The sequence below is a fragment of the Marmota flaviventris genome, chromosome 5 (genome assembly GCF_047511675.1).
Source record: "Marmota flaviventris isolate mMarFla1 chromosome 5, mMarFla1.hap1, whole genome shotgun sequence".
Lineage (NCBI taxonomy): Eukaryota > Metazoa > Chordata > Mammalia > Rodentia > Sciuridae > Marmota > Marmota flaviventris.
Window position 1 is genome coordinate 53,266,180 of NC_092502.1, and position 20,303 is coordinate 53,286,482.

General features: G+C 41.2%; 1 protein-coding gene across 1 annotated transcript; it reads right to left on the reverse strand.

Annotated features, from left to right (window-relative positions):
• Positions 1–1,896: 1,896 nt before the first annotated feature.
• Positions 1,897–14,613, reverse strand: Ppic (peptidylprolyl isomerase C). Its single transcript, XM_027949337.2, has 5 exons — positions 14,413–14,613; positions 7,577–7,690; positions 6,792–6,885; positions 4,351–4,535; positions 1,897–2,566 (listed from the first exon to the last, which is right to left on the reverse strand). The coding sequence occupies exons 1-5, from the start codon at positions 14,524–14,526 to the stop codon at positions 2,438–2,440; spliced, it is 636 nt and encodes a 211-aa protein (XP_027805138.1). The 5' UTR covers positions 14,527–14,613; the 3' UTR covers positions 1,897–2,437.
• Between the last annotated feature and the right edge of the window lie 5,690 nt (positions 14,614–20,303).

Consider the following 20,303-nt stretch of genomic DNA (forward strand, 5'->3'; position numbering starts at 1 on the left):
AGGCCTGAGCTGGTCACTGGGGCCAGGGAAAGGGAATGTTCTGCTCCCTCTGCCAACCACCTGGTTCTGCTCAAGTGACCTCTTTACTGTTTCTTGGACCCACCCAGCCTGTCCTTCACTGAGGGCCACTGCTCGTGTCCCCTCTGCCTCCACTTTTCTTGTAGTGTTCTCATGGCTTGCTTCTCCCTCATCCTTTCGGTTCCCACTCAGAGACCCGTCCAACCACCCTTCACTCTCTGTCCTCTGTTTTTCTTCTCTTACTTCCCAGTGTTGTAATATACTCATGTGGAGTGACTGGATGATTTGTGTGCTTCACAGGAAGCACAAGAGCTGATACTGTGGCTCTGTCCTGAACTCAAGAAGTATTTATCAAATGAGTTAATGGAAGACTTTGCCAGGTCCCATGTACACCCATCTGTAGGTCAGTCTATCCTCAGGACAAGAAATGGTTGAGGGAATTGGTATAACCCCCAAAGGAAAAAATAACTGGGCAGCCATTACTAGGACAAGGAGCCAGAATACTAAAACGATGGTGTTCATTACAGCTCAGATCACTTTCTAAGGCAAATCCCAGGAGCGGGAATACAAAGGATATAAATGATTGGGTTTCCTGATAAGTTCTGCTTCCATATATCCCCCTATAAAAATTCTCCTTGTGGCAGACAAAATAATGCAGATCACATCAAGTCCCTTCCCAATTTGAAATTGACAGCTGCCATTGTGTGTCCCCTAGTGTTCTGGCCCCAGCTGGCTAGGCTCAGCCTTTCTTCCCTGACCTTGGTCCCCACACTCCCTTCATATACCAGACCCCAAAATACCAGCTTTCTTTTCTACCTTGGAATTCACTCATTCTCACCTTGGGACTTTTGTATTTTTCTCATGCTTCTTCTGCCTGGAAGGTCCTTCTCAGAGGACTTCTTGCTTGGCCACCTCCCAGTCTTCCTTCAATCCGTAGGTCCTCAAGAGGCCCTCCTTGGCCTCTCCAAGCTTACTCCCCACCTACCCTCTCCATAAGCACCCTGTGTGTTTTCTTCATAGCTTTCACTGCCCTTTCTATTTACTTGTCAATCCTCCATCTTCCCCACTAGAGTGTCAGCTCCATGAGGCCCTTTTCTCCTGTTCATTTTGGTATTTCCAAAAATCAAACTGGAATCTGGTATACTAAAGACCTTCAATAAATATATGTTGGAAAAAAATGAACAAATTACTCTCTGGGAGTGTTGTAGTAATTTATACCCCTCAGCAGCAGCAAGAATGCCCATTTTCATTTCATATTGTGGCAATTTTCTTAGAATGCAGCTTGAGAGGTGGATTCTTTAGCTTCTTACTGCATGTGTGCTGGAGGAGGGGTACTAGCTCCATTTTCTTCCATCTGAACAGAGCGTGGCACTTCATGCAGCAAGGGATGTCACAAGGTCCTGGAAGGACTGTATTTTTCCATCTGGTTTAAATACAGCCTGAATCTTAACCCCCATTATGTAGGTGACCAAAAGATTCCTTTCAACTGCAACTGGACTCAGGGAACTTTCTAAAATGTTACTAAATAAAAATCAGTGAATAATCAGTTAATGTATTTGGGATGTAGAAGGGCATAATTCTGTGGTTCCTATCCCAAATTATCCAGTTGTGTTAGCATTCTGATTTTTTTCTCTAATGTGTTCATTGTTACTATTAGAGTACATGTGTTTTTATATTTATTTTTTAAATTATTTTTTTCATATATTTTAGTTGTTGATGGACCTTTATTTTATTCATTTATTTATGTGTAGTGTGGAGAACAGAATCCAGTGCCTCACACATGCTAGGCAAGCATTCTACCACTGAGCCATAACCCCGGTCCCCATCCATTTATTTTTTTAAAGGAATTTTAAATTTTAAAGAGACTTGCAAAAAGAATTAATGCATATAAAAAGTATTTAATATAGAGAACACAAAAGCACCTTTTCTCAGGCAAAAATCCCCAAGACATATATCAGATTATACTAATCAAGTTTCTTTTTATCAGAAAAGAATTATTTGAATACAGAAAAATAAACTTCATGTCTTCGTCTTTTTCAAATAAACCTTCAGTTTCACCTAACATACAGATAACAATGAATTTAACAAAAACAAACAAACAAATGAGTGTGTTCTTAAAAATAAATAGCCAATACAAAGTTTTCTAATTTAAAAACAACACCATGGAAGGAAGAGGATGTGTCTTTTCAGTTCAAAGTTCCTAAACAGGTGATTTGCCATAGATTCATACAAACTAAACTTAAGAGTGGTTGGTTTTTAAATCTTTCCTGGAGTGGAAATTAAAAGAAAGTAAAAAACAAAGCAAAACAGTAACTGAAGAATTAAAGGCAGATGGGCAGACGATACGTGCACACACATACTGTTCACACATACACACACACACCCTGCCAGGTGCATTCCTTGTTTTCTGCCGGTTGTGTCACCAGTCTGTGACCTCAACCACGAAGGGCGTTTTCACTTCTATCTTGCCACTGTTGATGATGGTGCAGTTGGTGAGAGGACGGTCATGCTCATCAGTTGCCTGGAGCTCTATGGAGTGCACCACGCTCTGGAGAGAGAAAATCAGACAGGCAGCTCTGGTGTTAGTGTAATCAAAAGCCCCAGTGGGAAAGTAAGTTGTATCACTATAAAAAACCATGCACACTAAGCGTGAAAAACTTAGAAGATTCAGAAAATTATTTTATTTATGTATGTATATATATCTCATGGAATAAAATTCACCAGCTACCTTGTTTATCAGAAAACATATTGGTCTATTTCCATACTTCTTTCTTAATAAGCATTGTATAGACTCAAAAAATTAAGATACTTTTGCAAATAAAGTATTTGTATTCATCAGCTACAATCCAATGTAAAGGTTAACATGGAGTTTGAATCAGTTTCAGCTCTACCCTATACTACGTTTAGGCACAATAAAATGGTCCATAAAGCAGATTTAAAAGTAGACCTAATTCTGGATTTGCTTTTTTGTGTGTGTGTGTGTATGTGTGTGTGTGTGTGTGCATGCTGTTGGAGATTGAACCCAAGGCCTTGTACATGTAAAGCAAGCACTCTACCAAATGAGCTACATCCCCAGCCCTTGGGTTTGCCCCTTTTAAAGGTGACCCAAGCCATTAATCTTGAGTCTGATACTAATATAACCTGTTCAATCCAACAGTGCCCTAGAAGCCCTCATAAGCACATGCACCACTTATATTTCCCAGTGAAGGAGGGAAGATGTCACAGACCAAAAAGGCAGGCTTTTGATGAGTTTTCCAAACACATTGAATATTCATCTCAATTCCTGGACTTCAGTTGCACTGAATCAGAATAGCAGGTAGAAGATGTGGAAAATCTACAGTGATGAAACTGGTTGATTTGTTTGGATGAGGGAGGCCAAACAACTCACATGAAAATAAAACATAATGGAACATGGAAGAGGACACAGGAGTCAAGGGTGTCCAGGGCTGGGTTGGACAGACTTCAATATGGCCAGTTTAGAAGAAAGTTATTTGGGGCAACTGCTAAGGAGACGTGGTGAGAAAAGAAGAGAATGAGAATTTTAAGAAGCAGGCCTATGGGTTATGAATTGGATCCTTTGCTGTTCTTTGAGAATAACAACATAGATTTGAATTCTCTTAATGAATGTTGGTTGCTGTACTGTGTGTCCGTGAATACAACTTGATATCCGGACTAAACCACACTGGTTCAGGGCTTTTTAATATTTTAACTGTAAGAAACATATAACACAGAATTTGCCATCCAATTCATTTTTCACGTGCATAGTTCAGTAGTGTGTAAGTTTATTCACACTGTTGTGCAATTGGTCTCCAAATCTTGCAAAACTGAAACTCATTCTAAATGCCTTTCCCTAAGCCCCTGGCAACCACCATTCTAGTTTCTGTCTCTATAGATTTGACTACTTTAGGTGTCTCATGTAAGTAGACTTGTAGAGTAATTGTCTTTTTGTGACAAGTTTATTTCACCTAGGATAAGGTCCTCAGGTTTATCCATGCGATAGCACATCTTTTCTTTGTAATACTGAATAATACTCCATTTTATGAATGTATAGGACCCTGGTTTTATTTTGTTATATTATAAAGGGCTTTCCATTTACAGCCAGAAGCAAAATAAATTAAGTACTTAGCTTCTCCATGTCAAGTCTTCAGCTTCTATCCTAATGTCCCTAACATGCCATAATGTCATGCCATATATAATTTACTCATCTTTGAAGAGGTCAGTCAGCATATAAAAATGGATCTCTAACAACTCATTTAATATTAAAATGAATCACTGAAGGTACTCTCATAAATATAAAACTTTGAAAGGGGAAAAAGTAATATATCAAGTTACCATCCCATCGAGGACTTTTCCAAATACCACATGTTTGCCATCCAACCAGGTGGGCTTGGTCAAGGTGATAAAGAACTGGGAACCATTGGTGTTAGGCCCAGCATTGGCCATGCTGACCCACCCAATACCATAGTGCTTCAGCTTGAAGTTCTCATCAGGAAATGTCTCACCGTAAATACTAAAACCTGGGTTAAGATAAAAGAAAAGGGAGGAGAATGAACAGACATCAACCAAAAGTAAACTCTTCATAGGAAACAAAAGGCTTTAGTGTAATCCGTTCATAGAGCCCAACAGAAGATGAGAATGGGGAATAGATGGTCAAAGCTATGGAGAAGTGAAAGAGAGAATAAAATTAACTCTTTAAGGAAGCAGGGCCCTAGGGCCTGAAACAGACAAGCAAAAATGCCTATGATATGGCACAGGATGGCAGGTCCCCTCTGGCCTCAAACCAATGCCAAATCTGGATCATATAGGTCAATGATTTCACTCTGAAAGGAGAAGGAACAGCAAGGCAGGGTGGTATCCGAAAGCCAGATGGAAAGGTGGGTGAGCCGGCCTCGTGGCTCTACCTCTGTACTATATTCGGGTGACTTGTCCCAGGTCACTACTACCTTGGCACCCAACCAGTCACTGAGTGGACACCCTCAGCTTATTCCCACAACATCCCAGTGTAGTTGGTATTCTCAGTCCCCTTTTCACACTGGGAAACAGAGGTATAAAACTTGAAAACAGCAGATCAGAATTGGAACATCTGACTTTCTGACTCTAAAGCTGGTGCTTTTTCTTACCTCAGCACTGAGGCAGTAGCAGCTAGGATGAAAGACATTAAGCGCAAGGCTCTCAGGATGCACGAGGATGCATCCTGAGAATTGGGACCACCTGGGGATCAGCCTTGCTGAAGAATCAGCCTGTGATCTGGAATTCTAGCAAAGCAGCGGATACAGTAGAAGCCCTCTCCCATAACAACAATATGGACCATAGGGAGCATCTGCCTCATTCCTAACACCTTGAAGGCCTCTTGTGCTTTTGTATTACTGAGCTCCTTATCCACTGGTTGCCAACCTCAAAATCCTGGCTCTGTTAAAAGGACCAGAAGTAGATACCAAAGTCAAGCAATTTATAGCTGGTTGGGCAGGGACATGTGGGGTGACCTAGCTGGAAAGCTCTACCCAGGGGGTCTAGGCTAAATTTAAATAGTTCAAAATTTCCTCTCAGAGAATTTTAACCCCAGACCCACATGTGTTGGGGAGGGAAAATAGAGAGAGAATAAAAATAGAAAAGATAGCAAAGTAAAGCTCAGTCACTCTTCCTGCTGGATCGTATGGTGGGACGGTGGATGCTGGTACCAAGAGGGCAGGTACTAGAGCTACCAGGTTTTCCGGTGAGTCTGGCACCTCAGCAGCTAGGATTGCTTCCACAAGCATTCTCAGCAAACCCTGTAACCTTGACGAACCTGAGCCAGCTTCTCTCCTCCATTCTGTATCCTTATACCCTATAGCATTTTTGCAAGAGCTAAAAGTACTCTTCATAAAGTGCCTGGTAAATCATAGCATTTAATGGCAACTATTTTTATTATCAAGAAATAAACCATTACAATAAACATACATAGAAATAATGACTGAAAGTGGCTTTTCTTTAAAAAGTAAGCAACTAATATCCACCCTAACCAGTATTTTCTGAGCTTAAAAATCTTAAATTTCATGTAGTTACACAAGTAATAGGTGTTCAGGAGGAAAAAGAAAGAAAAGCTTCTCCCTACATTTCAGAAGGAAAATAGTCCACAGAGCTGGGTAGTTATGATCCTCAATGAGACACAATATGCTGAGGGAGATTTGAAACTCAATAACCTTAAGTATTTGTCCTTTATTTTACTTTGTTCATGGGAATCAGTTATAATTTTGATGACTCAGCTATAACTTTTTTATTATTATTAAAAAAGCTGACAATAAAAGAAGACACTTTTGAAACAAGGGGAAAAATTCATCACGATCCTGCCACCTACACTCCAATCCTGTTATTCTGGCACCATGTCCCATCCTCTACCCCCGCCCCAACTTGTGGCCAGCTGCCACCCCAGGGCACACAGCTCTATAGTTCACCTCTTCCTTCCTATGGCACGCACTGCTTTATATTGCTACATACTAGCAGTCGAGCGGTTTTAATAATTGTGAGATATTCTGCCAAATGAATGGATCTACACTATGACAACGAACACTAAAACCATCCCATTTAGAATTAGGAAGACTCATTCATTCATACCCAAAAAGATTCTGGTAAATGAGGTCCCCAAACCTCTATCTTCTGGAAAGACTTTGAGCTGTCTTTACGGCCTTGTTTCTTAAATGGGGGAATCTGGCTATCTTGGGTTCACATACTGACTGACTCTTGGGTTTTAGCTTGGGAAGTGGGAAAGGAGAAAGGCAAAAGATGGCGTTACCTACCACCAGTGCCATCTCCTGCAGTGAAGTCTCCTCCTTGAATCATGAAATCCTTGATGACACGATGAAAGATGCTTCCTTTATATCCATATCCTTTCTAAAGAGATTATTTCAATTGAATACACAAGTAGGAAAAAAATCCATACTGAAAGATGAACCTTCAACCCCAGTGTTTATTTGAAAATGATAAAGTGAGAAAAATCAAAATATCTACAGAATTTTATTAGGTCTTGGCAATGATTTCTCTCTCTCTCTCTCTCTCTCTCTCTCTCTCTCTCGCTCGCAGTACTAGAGATTGAACCCAGGGGTGTTCTATCACAGAGCCACACCCCCAAACCTTTTTATTTATTTATTTTTTAATTTTGAGACAGATTTCATTAAGTTGCTCAGGCTGACCTGGAACTAGGTGATCCTCCAGCCTCTGCCTCCCAAGTAGCTAGGACTACAGGTGTGTGCCACCATACCCAGTGACAGCAATGATTTACTGAGAGAAAGTTATCACTGGCTGACCAAAACCACAAATAAAACAAACTATGGAAAGAGAGTATTGATGTGAATAAGTAAAAACAAGAGCATTTTCACTTGTTTTCTTCCAATTTCTGGAAGCCTACAGAGGCTGTGTACCTGAATAATAAAGATTTCATAGTAAAATATGATTAAATGTCACAGATTCATTTGACATTAATTTAATACTTGTTCTCCCAGCAGCATTTTGTATTTTACTTAAAAGAAATAAAATACAATTTTTGTGTGTGTGCAAAGTTGAAGGAAATAAAATGGAGACAGACCTCTCCTGTTGCCAGAGTGACGAAATTTTCTACTGTCTTGGGTACAACTTTTTCGAAGAGGCCAATCACAATTCTGCCCACATCTCTGTCTCCAATCCTTATATCAAAGAAGACCTGCATATAATTGAAACACAGAATAGAAGGTTATAACATGGAGAAGACAAAAATACAAGCTAAATCAAAATTAAAATCTGAGGAAAGCCTGCCCATCAGTATTTTAGAAAGGAGTCATGAAGAGGCTATTAGTGAAAGGTGCTCTAAAAATGTCTGTGTCGGTATGGTTCACTTCCACTATTCATTCAACAAACATTTAATGAACACCCTCTAAGGGCTAGGCACTGTGCTAGGTACTGAGTTTCAAGTCAGTTCTACAAATACTGCAAAAATCAGGCAAATAAAGTCTTCAAGAATTCTACTGCCTACTCATGCCCCAGACAAACTCTGCTGCTACTTCCTGTTCCCCAGCTTTGGGATGAAGATTAGAGTGGAATGTGTTGTTCTTTTCAAAGGTAGTGCTCTCTAATCTTGGCAGGGGAAAAAATAGTGAGGAGAGAAAGAGGCTAGCCATCTAGATTTACTTTTTTTTTTTTTTTTTGTCACTTCAAATACTGCCAAACTCCCAGTGAGTTCTCAACAGATGTCTGCTATCAAGGGACTCACAAAAGATGATTAAAACGTATAGCAGTCCTTCAAAAGGCCTGCCACTCAGGTCCAAGCACAGCAAGCACCGGGTCCCCAGTCTCATCCAAAAGACAGCGAGCACTGCACTCCATGCCTGACAAAGTCTTTTACCTTTTAAACTTAAGACACTCGATTCTATTGTCATATTCCCAAAGTCACCCAAGTAGAATGTGTTCTTTCTCTGTCACAGCTTAAAACAAAACACCCAAAAGTGAGGATAAGTTGCCTTTTTTGCAGATTAAGTCTTAAAAGTTCTTTTAGACTTTTTTTTTTAAACTGTTTGTTCTGAAACCAAATTATACACATTTTGCTTCCCAAATCACTGAGAGAGAGGCTTGAAAAGGCCATGGAGTCGAAGGGCATTCTATTAGAGAGTTGAGATTATATGAACCAATTTACTGTTTGAATGGTTAAAAAAGACATTCAAGAGATGGCTTTAAAAAATATAAGAAGGGTTGTCAAAGAAAAAAGATGTCTTGCAGTTTAGAAAAATCACTAAGTAAAGACTGTCAAGCTTTAGCTCAAGACAAGGACTTCTGCCAATACATCAGCACGTCTGTCACAGAGTGATGTGATATTTAGTGTTCCATGTGGCATTTTATAATCTTTACATGGCTGAAGCAGCAAAAGTTTTATTATTATTTATATAGAAGAGCTTACAGAAAGACCCTGCCCTTGAGGTAAGGCAGCACAGAAGGGTCTCATCTGCAATCAGTGGTCTTGGGACAGCATTCACGGGAACTTGGTCAGTGCAAAGCTGGTGGCAGTGAGAAGCAGTTTCTACAAAGAATTTCTAAGCCGAGGAGTAAATGCAATGTGGACAATAATGAAGCAGTCTCAGGAAAAAAAATCAGGGATGTAATCCTAAGAAACATCTTATAAGACACTTGAAAGGCCTTCCAGACTTGCAAAATCAAGGAGAAAATTACTCCTGTGAATATTTAGAAAGCAAATAAATAAATAAAATCTGGGAGAATAGCCTGAGAAGATGAAGAAAAATTGACTGTCCCAGCATAATGCTTCAATAAAAATCATATATTTTTACATATAGTCTAGTTTACCTATTGATATGATTCTTCCCCCAAATTGCAGTATCCTTCAACTTCATGAAGGAGTACAAGAAACTATAGTAGTTTTCCCAACTCTAACAGAAATGAGAAAATAAAATCTTATTTAGTTGACCAGTATTTATTAAAGATCTATGTGAAAGGTAGTGTAAAGTCACAAGGTGAACGAGAGAACCCCTGTCCTAAAGTAGTTTAAAAGAATAAGATAAGTACAAGGCAGCATGTGACAGATGCCCCAGGAATCCTGTATATCGAGGCCTGGAGTGATATTAAGGGCTGGGAGAGGACATCCTGGGAAGCAGGCCTGGAGGAGGGGAACAGTATCAGACACAAGGGTTAGCTCACCTGCCACTTATTGGAAGCAAAGCACCAAAGCAGGAAATGTGTTCTGTTTGCAGAAAAGCAATGCAGCTCTGTGACCACAGGTGAGGACAAAATCCCTGGAAGACAGCTGCCCACCAGTTCCAAAAGACAAAGAAAAGATGGTGGACTTGGAGGTTCAAGTTTTGAAGACAACAGAATGGAATGAATCGGGCCCAGCTGGGCATGGCGGCACATGCCTGTAATCCCAGCAGTTTGGGAGGCTGAAACAGGAGGATTGAGAGTACAAAGCCAGCCTCAGGAACTTAACAAGGTCCTAAGCAACTCAGTGAAACCCTGTCTCTAAATAAAATACATGAGGCTCAGTGGTTAAGTACCCTGGTACGGGGTGGGGGGGGGGGAAGCAAATGAGACATTGGGAATAATAATCAAATAGAGGAGAAAGAGAACCTGGAATTTTATGCCAGTTCAAGAATGACGCCATAATGGGCTGCAATGGGGTGGTGTCCGAGAGAATGTAAGGATGGTTGACAGGGGGACACCTTTATATAAAGGGGAGAAGGAAGGGGGAGGAAAAAGGAAAAGGGAAGGAAACACAATAGTGGTGTCTCTGTGGGCTTTACCTACATCCTCTTATAAGATGAATCCTCACCACATCCTGGGGAGGGAGGAGTATTATCACTAATTTATAAATGAGGAAAGTGAAGGTGAGAGAGGTTAAGTGATTTACGAAGGTTGAGTGTTAGAGCCAGAATTTCAACCCAGGCTACCTATAGTTAAACTGTGACATATCACCAGTCCAGCTCTAGCAGGCAAGGCAAAGGAATCCCAAAAGGTTACAAACTGTTTTTAGTTCCCCCGATCCCAGTATATTGTCAACACAAGCAGACAGTCAAGAAATGTTCAATGTCAAGTGAAATGAAATAGGGGGGGCACACCCCTAGACAGGAGTGTCTGGGGGGCTGCCAGATAACTCATTTCTGAGTGTCCCTGGGAACAAAGTCCAGTGCTGGACAAGAGTGAGCTACAAAGTTTTTACCCTCCTGGAGTCTAAAGTTCAGTAGAAGAAAAAATATACACATAAATGCTATGATATAATGGGCAACTGGGTTTTATGAGACGAGTCAGATAAGGATAAGTCCTGGGAAGGGCTGGTGATTGTCTGTGGGGATCAGGGTGTTCCTGAAAAGCTGGGACTTGGACATTGTGCTGCATTTTGTGGGTGGGCAACTCATCACTTTTTCCCCCTCAAGCCATCCTTGAAAGTCATTTAAAAATTGGGGGGCACTGAAGGTTAAAGGAAGTAGGGAAGCAGAGAAGAGGCACTCACACAGCCTGATCCAAACCCCTATGGCATTAATACTGCCAAAATCCTTCCAAAGTAACTGGCAAAGTACCAAGCACATGAGCGGTGATGTGAAGGAAATGGTTAAAGCCAGATCCACCACTAAATGTCCATAGACCCTTGGCAAACTAAACTCTGAGCTCTTATTCCTCATCTGTAAAATAGATGATGATTCCTTGCTATCACAACAGGATTAATAAGATGAACATTTCTAACATCAACCAGTGGCCTCTTAAACCAGGGACCATAGACTAAGCATTTTACCTGCTTTAGCACATTTAATACATAAAACCCTTACAGGTAGGTATTATTATTATTCTATCTCCTTTTTACAGAGGAGAAAGCAGAACCCCAGATATTAGATAACTTGTCCAAGGTCCCTTAGATGTTGCCACGTAGCCACTATCGGCTAACATGTTTGCAAGCTGTGTAGCTAGAAAGATGGCAGTGCTGTTTGGCATGCTGGATCCTGCACAGAATTCATCACATTTACTGGAAAATTCAGGAAATCAAAATTCAGTGGATTCTGAGTCCAGTGATTAGAGCCCCACCTGAGTCCTTGCAGGGCAGGAGGACGCTGCCAGGTTGGCTCAGCAGCAGGATCCGTGGACGAGGTTAGTGCCACTAACAGTCCTTTGGGAGAAACCAGCACCTCCTATCTTTTATTTACAGATTCTTATAAAACACTGCTGAGAAAAACAATGTACTAGAGCAGTGGCCAATTAATCTACTTTTCTGCACTCAGATAAATTATTTTTAATATCTTCATTTTCCAATATATTTAGTTGCTTAAATATGTTCACTAAAAAAGTAATTCAAAAGAGTCCAATTGGTATAAGGCTTGTCTAGGCAATTAACTTTCAGAACTTGATACATTTTGTGGTGGAAAAAATAAAAGATATGTTAAGTTACAATTCCAAACAAGAGTTGAGCACATGAAAACTCTCCCTCAGTGACAGTGCCCTAGACCTGGGCTCAGCATGTCCCAATTCTTGCCCTCCGGCAGCTTTCTCCTTGCTCAGCTTTATTCTAGTGGTTCCCAGCCCAGGCTGCACCTCAGAATTCACCAGAATGTTGTTAAAAGGTAAACGACTGGGACTGGGGTTGTGGCTCAGTGGAAGAGCGCTTGCCTAGCATGTGTGAGGCACTGGGATCAATTCTCAACACCACGTATAAACAAATAAATAAATAAAGGTCCATCAATAACTAACAAAAATTTTTTAAAAAAGGTGAATGACTGGGCTCCTTCCCCAAAGATTGTGATTGGCTAGCTCTCCATCAGTAAGTCTAAAAAGTTTCCCAGTGAAACTTGTTCCCAAATATTTCAGGGGATTCACAGTAAAAATTTACTCATTGTTAATGTGAAATTCACATCTCATTGGGCGTCCTGCATTTTATCTGACCATTCTACCCTCTCTCCCTCACTCTGTCTACACTGTCAGCATCTCCTGTTAGTTATACCTCTAAAACATATTCCAAGTTCCTCCTTTGCTCCCCATTCCCAAGATTTCCACCTTAATCCAAACCACTGTCTGGACTCCAGTTCACACTCCACTGACTGACCACAGGGATTTCTTAAAAGCAAATATGAAATGATATCATTCCTATGTATAAAACCCTTCAGCAACTAACTATACTTAAAATAAGACCTCAAATTATAAGAATAATTACCTCAATGCCTACACTCCTTACAGCTGTTAAACCCCTGAATGATCGATGAGCACCCCTCCCCCACCTCATGTCAGGCCACTGTGCTCTCATCCCTGCCCCAAAGCCACACAGTACTCTGCATCCTCTGAACACACTGATGGCTTTCCTGCCTGGAAATCTTTGCACCTGTCCTTTACTACCTAAGTCTTTCCCAAACTGATTTTTTCTCATTCCATCAGATATTTTTCTTTCTTTTTTTTTTCCTTTTTTTATTGGTACATTATAGTTGTACATAATGGCGATGTTTACTGCTACATATTCATAGATGCACAAAATACAACAATATATTTTGGCCAATATCATTCCCCAGTATCTCCCTTTTCCTTCACCTCCAGCCTCTCCTTGGTCCCTTTCCTTTACTGTTTTCCCTTCCAATTTCATGAGATACCCACCTTTCTCTTCCCTTTTCCTCTTTAGCTTCCACATATGAAAGAAAACATATGACCCTTGACCTGCATCAGGTGTTTTCAAATATCACCCAACCTACATTAGTTTCATTTCCTTCAACATTTCATAGTTGTATAAATTTTATGTTTATGGTTTTCAACAACCAAGAGACAGAAATAGTACCTGCAAACTGAAAGAAACCCTTTGAGCTCTGTGGCCCTCCACAAACCAGTTGCAAAGCTAGATCATGGGGCTGTGAGTAGAATCAGAGCTTCTCAGAGGAACCAGGCTGAGTTTATCAACCCTGCCTGCAGCATGGCCAAGGCTTTCAGTTCTCTTCCCTTACATCAGACGTTGGGCTGAACCTCCCTCTCCCACACCTGTTGTCCTCCCTGCTCCTTGGGTGGCATCTTCCATGGAGGATTTAAGGATGCTAACTAGTTTAAAGGTATCATTTTCACTGACTACCCCTGCCTGCTTGTTAAGACCACTTTAATCTGCCCACACCGCCCTCCAGATTCCAAGACACGACTGCCGGTGGGTTTTCTAGAAGTGGTGATCATGGGCACCGCAATATTACCCTCTCTCTCTCTCTCTCTCCACCTTCCCATTATCTTCTAACCTTAGTAAAACTCGCTGAAAATAAAACTAAAGCGGCGTTAAGTATTCTAAGTATCAAGTCGTGAGGACGCAATTCCAGGCAGAAACATGCCCCCAACAGAGATGAAAAGTTAGGGTTAGGTCATCTAAACTCAGGGTCCAGCCCAAAGTTTAAAAGTCATCCCAGGGGAGGATGACAGTTCTTAAGTGGAGAGAGAGGGGAGGGGAACAGGGAGGAGGGAGAGGAGAAGGGCATTCAAGGCCAGCTTGGAGTTCGGCTCTTCCAGACCCAATGACATGCGTGGCGGGCGGCCGGGCCGCGGTCACTCGGTTGCTAGCGCGTCTCTACCGCCCGTCCCCTCCCTCTGCATTCTTCCTGCTTTGTTCCCAAGTCCAGGCCACGCCGAAGGAAGTACTGGAGTTGTCTCCTCCCAGGAGAACTAGGCTTCCGACTCCAGCGCAGTAACGGCGGACCACGACCCCAGAGACTGAGTACAAACAGCAGGCGACAGAGGCAGACTAGCCTGGTCCCAGAGCCCCGAGTATCCCGGAAGAGGGCCGCTCCTCCCACGCGAGCAGCCCTCTACCACCTACCGCACCGCCACTTCCAGTGTCCCCGTGCCCTGGAAGCCCCCTCCTCCCGGCCGACACAGAAGTCCCAGTATCCAAAGCATCACCATCCCCCAGCCCACAGGAGGGGAAGTGGCTGCCCGCCATTCGGTCACCTTGGCTGTCACCAAAGGGCCTCGCTTGCGGTTGCCCGAGGAGCCCGAAGACACGAGTGCGCTGAGCCCCAGGCAAAGCAGAAGCGGTAGCAGCAGCCGGGGACCCAGGCCCATGGCGAGCGTGGAAGTGGCAGGGATGGCACAGGCGACCTCAGGCTCCTGGACAGTTGGCAGGACTCCTGGTCGGCTGCGCCTGCGCGCTTCCAGTTGGAGAGGGGAGGGCGGGTGGGGGGGGGGGGAGGCTGTAGTCGGGGCAGGGCGGGGACCCAGGGCGCGCTCCTCCCAAGTTTGTTCCCGCGACCGGAATTTGGGATTCTGACGAACGCGCGCCGAGGGCGTAGTACCTGAGAGGCGCTGGTCCCCAGCGTTCCAAGCTGCAGGCTCTGCCAGGGGAACCTGCGAGCTGAAGGTTGCGCGCCGGGCCATCTCCGCGAACTTAACCACGTCGCGTGTTAAACCCAGGCAGAAAGTCGAGCACGCTCCGGGTCTTCCTCGAAATTTGAACGCCGCGGGGCAGGAAACTGCGGCTGGATCACAGTGGGCGAAGCAACTTCAGAATGTGTAGTCAGAATCTTAAAGCTTTGGATGCCTCTCAAAACTTTGGGGATTTCTGGGAGGGTGGAGCTCTGTTTCACATGATGAATATCTTCTTACTGAAATGATCAGGTTTGGAGGAACTTGGAAATTGCCGGATTCATAGTTCCTTTGCCCTGGAAAAACGTCCAATTAGGTTTGAGTATTTTATTTGGGGGGCTGATTCTGTGATCTTATCTACACTGTTTACAGAATAGGCCTAGAAGCAGGGCCAAGTAAAATTCTTTACTGTGAAAACAAAGCGGTCAAGCTGACTTTTAGGTATATCTGTAGTATGATTTTTTTTTTTTTTTTACAAAATTATGCTAAGGAAGGTTATTGAATATGATAGAGAAATTCCCATTGTATTTTTAAAAGTAAAACTCAGGTTGCAAAACCACATAGGAATCTGATTTCGACTGTGTAAATAAATGCATGCAGGCATTTTAAAAACTAAAAGAGATGCACCAAAACATTTGCAGTAGCTATGGAGATAGAATTATGAATTTTTGCTTTCTTTGTAATTTTCTGATTTCTCAGATGTTCTACAGTGGAGCACATAAGTATTTTGTAACCTGGAGAAGATTATTTTAAAGAAGATTATTTATCATAGATTTGTTTGTTTGTTTGGTACCAGGGATTGAACCCAGGGTGCTTAACTCCTGAGCCACATCCCCAGCCCCTTTTTATATTGTATCAGAGACGGTAAACTCATTGCTTTTTGAATTATAAATTCAAAAGAACTTTTTGGTTTTAGAGTAACATCTCTAAAATTTAAGTAAAAAAATTAATAGTGTTCTCTGGATTTTTTAGGGGCCGGTGCCCTGACCTTTTTTTTTTTTTTTTTTTTGATTTTAGTTTTTAGTTGGGGTTGGACACATGCCTTTATTTTATGTATTTTTATGTGGTGCTGAGGGTCGAACCCAGTGCCTTGCACACACGTGCAGGACGAGCACTCCACTGCTGAACCACAACTCCAGCCCCAGGTTTCCTTGCTTTAAAGATAACACTTTTCCTGGATAAGCAGATGGGATTCCTAAGAGTATATCTAAAATGACACTGAAACCATTTATTATAGATAAAAGGAGTAACCACTGCTTTTTAGGGATGGGTAAAACACGTTGGAACTATTTTTATAATTCAGTACGGTGAAGACCTGATGGCTTTTCTCCTCAACTCCACCCCAAGTAAAGAAAGAATTCCCCTTGTGCGGTAAGCTAAGGGTATCTCTCAGAGCACTTATCCTACTGGGTGATTGTATATATTTATCTGAGCTGCTCATCACTGTAATTGCCTTTGTCTGTCTCTGTTATCAGAGACAAGCACCACCAGAGTGGTGGGATGGTGCCTGTTTTTATTCCTTTTGATGACTCCGACTTATTGCAATGTCTGATATATAGTGGTAGATACTGATAAGCTAAGGACTTTCTATACTACCTCACCATCCAAAGGCACAGAAATAAAATATTCACCAGAACTCTAGAAACTCCTCTTTTTCCACTTCCCATTTACTAATACTGTTTTCTTCCCAACTTAACTTCAGTTATGACTTCTGCCTTCTTTTCTTTCAACTTTGTATGAATGGAACCTTCTAGTTGTTTGTTGTTGTTTTGATTTTGCTTAAATTTTTGTGAAATTTCTCCATGTTTTTGTCTGTGGCTATTTGGTGCATAGCACAAGGTAGAGACAAATTCAATTTTTTCCCCTATGGATACCCACTTGTCCCCACCCAACTAATTAAAGAGTTTCTCTTTTATTCACTGCCCCATAGTTCTGCTTCTGTCCTGGAGCAAGTGTTCAGATATGCATTGGTCTGTTTGTGGGCACCCAATCCTGTCCCATTGGCCTTTTTGTCTATCTTGGTGCCAATATCACATTGTCAGAATAGCTATATAATAAATCTTCATAATCAATGGTACATATCCTCTCAACTTTGGTCAATAAATTATTGGCTACCATTGACCTTTTCCGTGTCCATATAAATATGAGAATCAGCTTGTCTGTTTCCACATACTGGGATTTTGATTGGGATTGCATTGCATCTATAGATCATCTTGGTAGAACTTGGCAAATTTACAATATTGAGTCTTTCAATTCATGAACGTTTTTCCCCCCTTGCTAAGAATTGTTTTAGCTATTCTGGGTCTCTTATTTTTCCAAATGAATTTCATGATTGCCTTTTCTATTTCTATAAGAATGCCATTGGGATTTTAATAGGAATTGCATTAAATCTGTCTATGCTTTTGTTAGTATGGCCATTTGGACAGTATTAGTTCTGCCTATCCCAGAGCCTGGGAAAGCTTTCCATCTTCTAAGATCTTCTTCAATTTCTTTCTTTAGTGTTCTGTAGTTTTCATTGTAGAGATCTTTCACCTCTTTTGCTAGGTTGATTCCCAAGTTTTTTTTTTTTTTTTTTTTTTTTTTTTTGAGGCTATTGTGAATGGGGTAGTTTTTCTAATTTCTCTTTCAGTGGATTCAATGCTGATGTATAGGAATGTGTTTGATTTTTAGGTGTTGATTTTATATCCTGATACTTTGCTGAATTCATTTATTAGTTCTAGAAGTTTTCTGGTGGAATTGTTTTGATCTTCTAAATATAGAATCATGTAATCAGCAAATAGTGATAGTTTGAGTTCTTCTTTACATATTTGTATCTCTTTAATTTCTTTCTTCTGACTAATTGGTTTGGCTAGAGTTTAGGACAATGTTGAATAAAAGTGGTAAAAGAGGGCAACCTTTTTTTGTTCCAGATTTTAGAGGGAATACTTACAATTTTTCTCTGTTTAGAATTATGCTGGCCTTGGGTTTAACATATATAGCTTTTACAATGTTGAGGTATGTTCCTACTATCCCTAATTTTTTTAGTGTTTTGAACATGAAGAGGTGCTATATTTTGTCAAATGCTTTTTTCTGAATCTATTGAGATGATCATATGATTCTTGTTTTTGAGTCTATTGATATGATGAATTTCAGTGAAATTAAGTTTCAGAAGTAGCATAGTATGCAATGTTCATGAGGCAGGTAAAGAGAAGCTAGAAGCAAAAATTCACAGGAAGAGTGGGAGAGGAACTGACAGATATTGGTTGTTGGTTGGAGAAAGGGTGGAAAGAGAATCTAGGAAAACAGACAAGTGAGAGGAGGAATACAAAAAAAAATAAGAATACAACAAAACTGCAAAATACCATTCATATATTATGTCCTCCATACACTGATACATAAAAAACACCCTGTCCAAATATGGTAGAGATGTTAGAGAATAATAAAATAAAATAAATCTTGATTGAAATTAAACTCTGTCAGTGTTCAAACGTTTCTCAGCCCTGACTTTGAGGTCTCACAGGACCACCAGGCCCAGCTCAGCCCTTGCAGACCCAGGCGCTAGCCCACCAATCTGGGTTTCAAATACCCCAGGCTCCACCATGCTGCAGTCCCAAGATCTCAACACTGTTCTAAGTTTCAGAGAGACCACAAGGGATACTCACACACAAAGGAGCAACCCTGAGAAGCAACAAGATGGGGGCCACCAGTACTCCCAGCAAACATACCCCAGGCACAGCCAAATCCACAGATACCTCCCCCCCCCCCACCCTCCACTGGACCTCCAAGTCCTGATCTGAGTTCCCAGACAGAGGCGGCTTCTGACAGAAAATCTGCTAGCACCCTGGCCCCTGTGGACCTGCCTGGAGTCCCAAAATGGATGCAGCCATATGCAACCAAACCTGTAGGCTCCCTAGCAACAGACCTCTGGGCGGTGGTGGCAGCAGTAGTCGTGGGGTTGGTGGCAGCTGTAGTAGGACACTGGCAGCATGCTGTGAGGGCAGCATCACCCATGCAACTTCTGGGGGTGGGCAGCAGCACCCAGAAAGAAGACCTCCAGGTGACCTCAACCTCAAGGCAGCAGCAGCAGTGGCAGCAGCATAGGCAGTAGCAGTGCAGGCTGCAGTGGCAGTGGCCTCAGAGATAGTGGCATCTGAGCCTAGAGAAAAGACCTCTGAGACCTGTAGCAGCATCTGGGGCAGTGGTGCTTATGGCCTTTCTTAATTTCTACCAATAATATTTTATAGCTTTCTGCCAACAGTCGTATGCCTATTTTATTAGATTGATTTCCAAGTGTTGTTTTTTCATGCTATTGTCAATTATACTTTTTTTTCACCATTTATTTTCCTGTTGTCATACTGGCAGAAAGTTAATTTTATATATTAACCTTGTATATACCAAATTTGTTATTACTTACTTATTTATAATTTATTTGAATTATGTATGATTTTCTTCACAGAAAATTATATGGTCCATGAAAAGTAACAGTTTTATTTCTTCTTTCATAGTTTTTATACCTTTTATTTCTTTTTCTTACCTTATTACACTAGCTAGGACCTATAGTATAAAAGGAAGTGGCAAAAGTGAGTCCTTCTGTTGTGGATTAAATTGTCCCTGAAAAAGACATAGTGAAGGGGCTGGGGCTGGGGCTCAGTGATAGAGCACTTGCCTAGCAAGTGTGAGGCACTGGGTTCAATTCTCAGCACCACATATAAATAAATGAATAAAATAAAGACACAGTGAAGTCTTAAACCCCAGTGTTTGTGAACAAACGGGACCTTATGTGGAAACAGAATTTTTTCAGATGTAATCAAATTAAATGAGGTCATATTGGAGCAGGGTGTATCTACTCTAATATGATTGGCAGCCTTAAAAAAAAGACACACAAAGGAGAAAACCATATGAAGATGGAGGCAGAGATTTGACTGATAAGTCAAGAGATGCCAAATATTACTGGTAACCACTAGAAGCTAGAAAGAGGGAAAGATCCCGTCCTAGAGCCCTCAAGGAGAACGACATCTGGGTTTCAGATTGCTGAACTCTGGAACTGTGAAATAATAAATGTGTATTGTCTTAAGTGACCCAATTTTGGGCACTATTTTATTGCATCTTTTAGGAAGCTTGCATACCTTGTCTTAATCCAACCCTGAGAAAAAGCTTCCAAAGTTTCACCATTCAGTATGATATTCACTAAAGATTCTGTTGAACTGTGTCTTTTTTTCAGATTGAGACAATTCTTTTCTAGTTCTAGTTTACTAAGAGTTTTTATCATGAACTTGATTTGAATTTTATCAAAATCATCTATTGATATCAACTGAAATAATCATATGATTTCCTTTATTCTATTAACGTGAAGAATTACATTGATTTTTTTAAATCTTAGCAAAACCTCACATTCCGGAATATATCTAACACTTATCTGCCTTTTTACTGGATGTGGTTTGCTAAAGTTTATTGTATTAATAAAATTAACCAAAGCAAACAAACAAACAAAAAAAAGA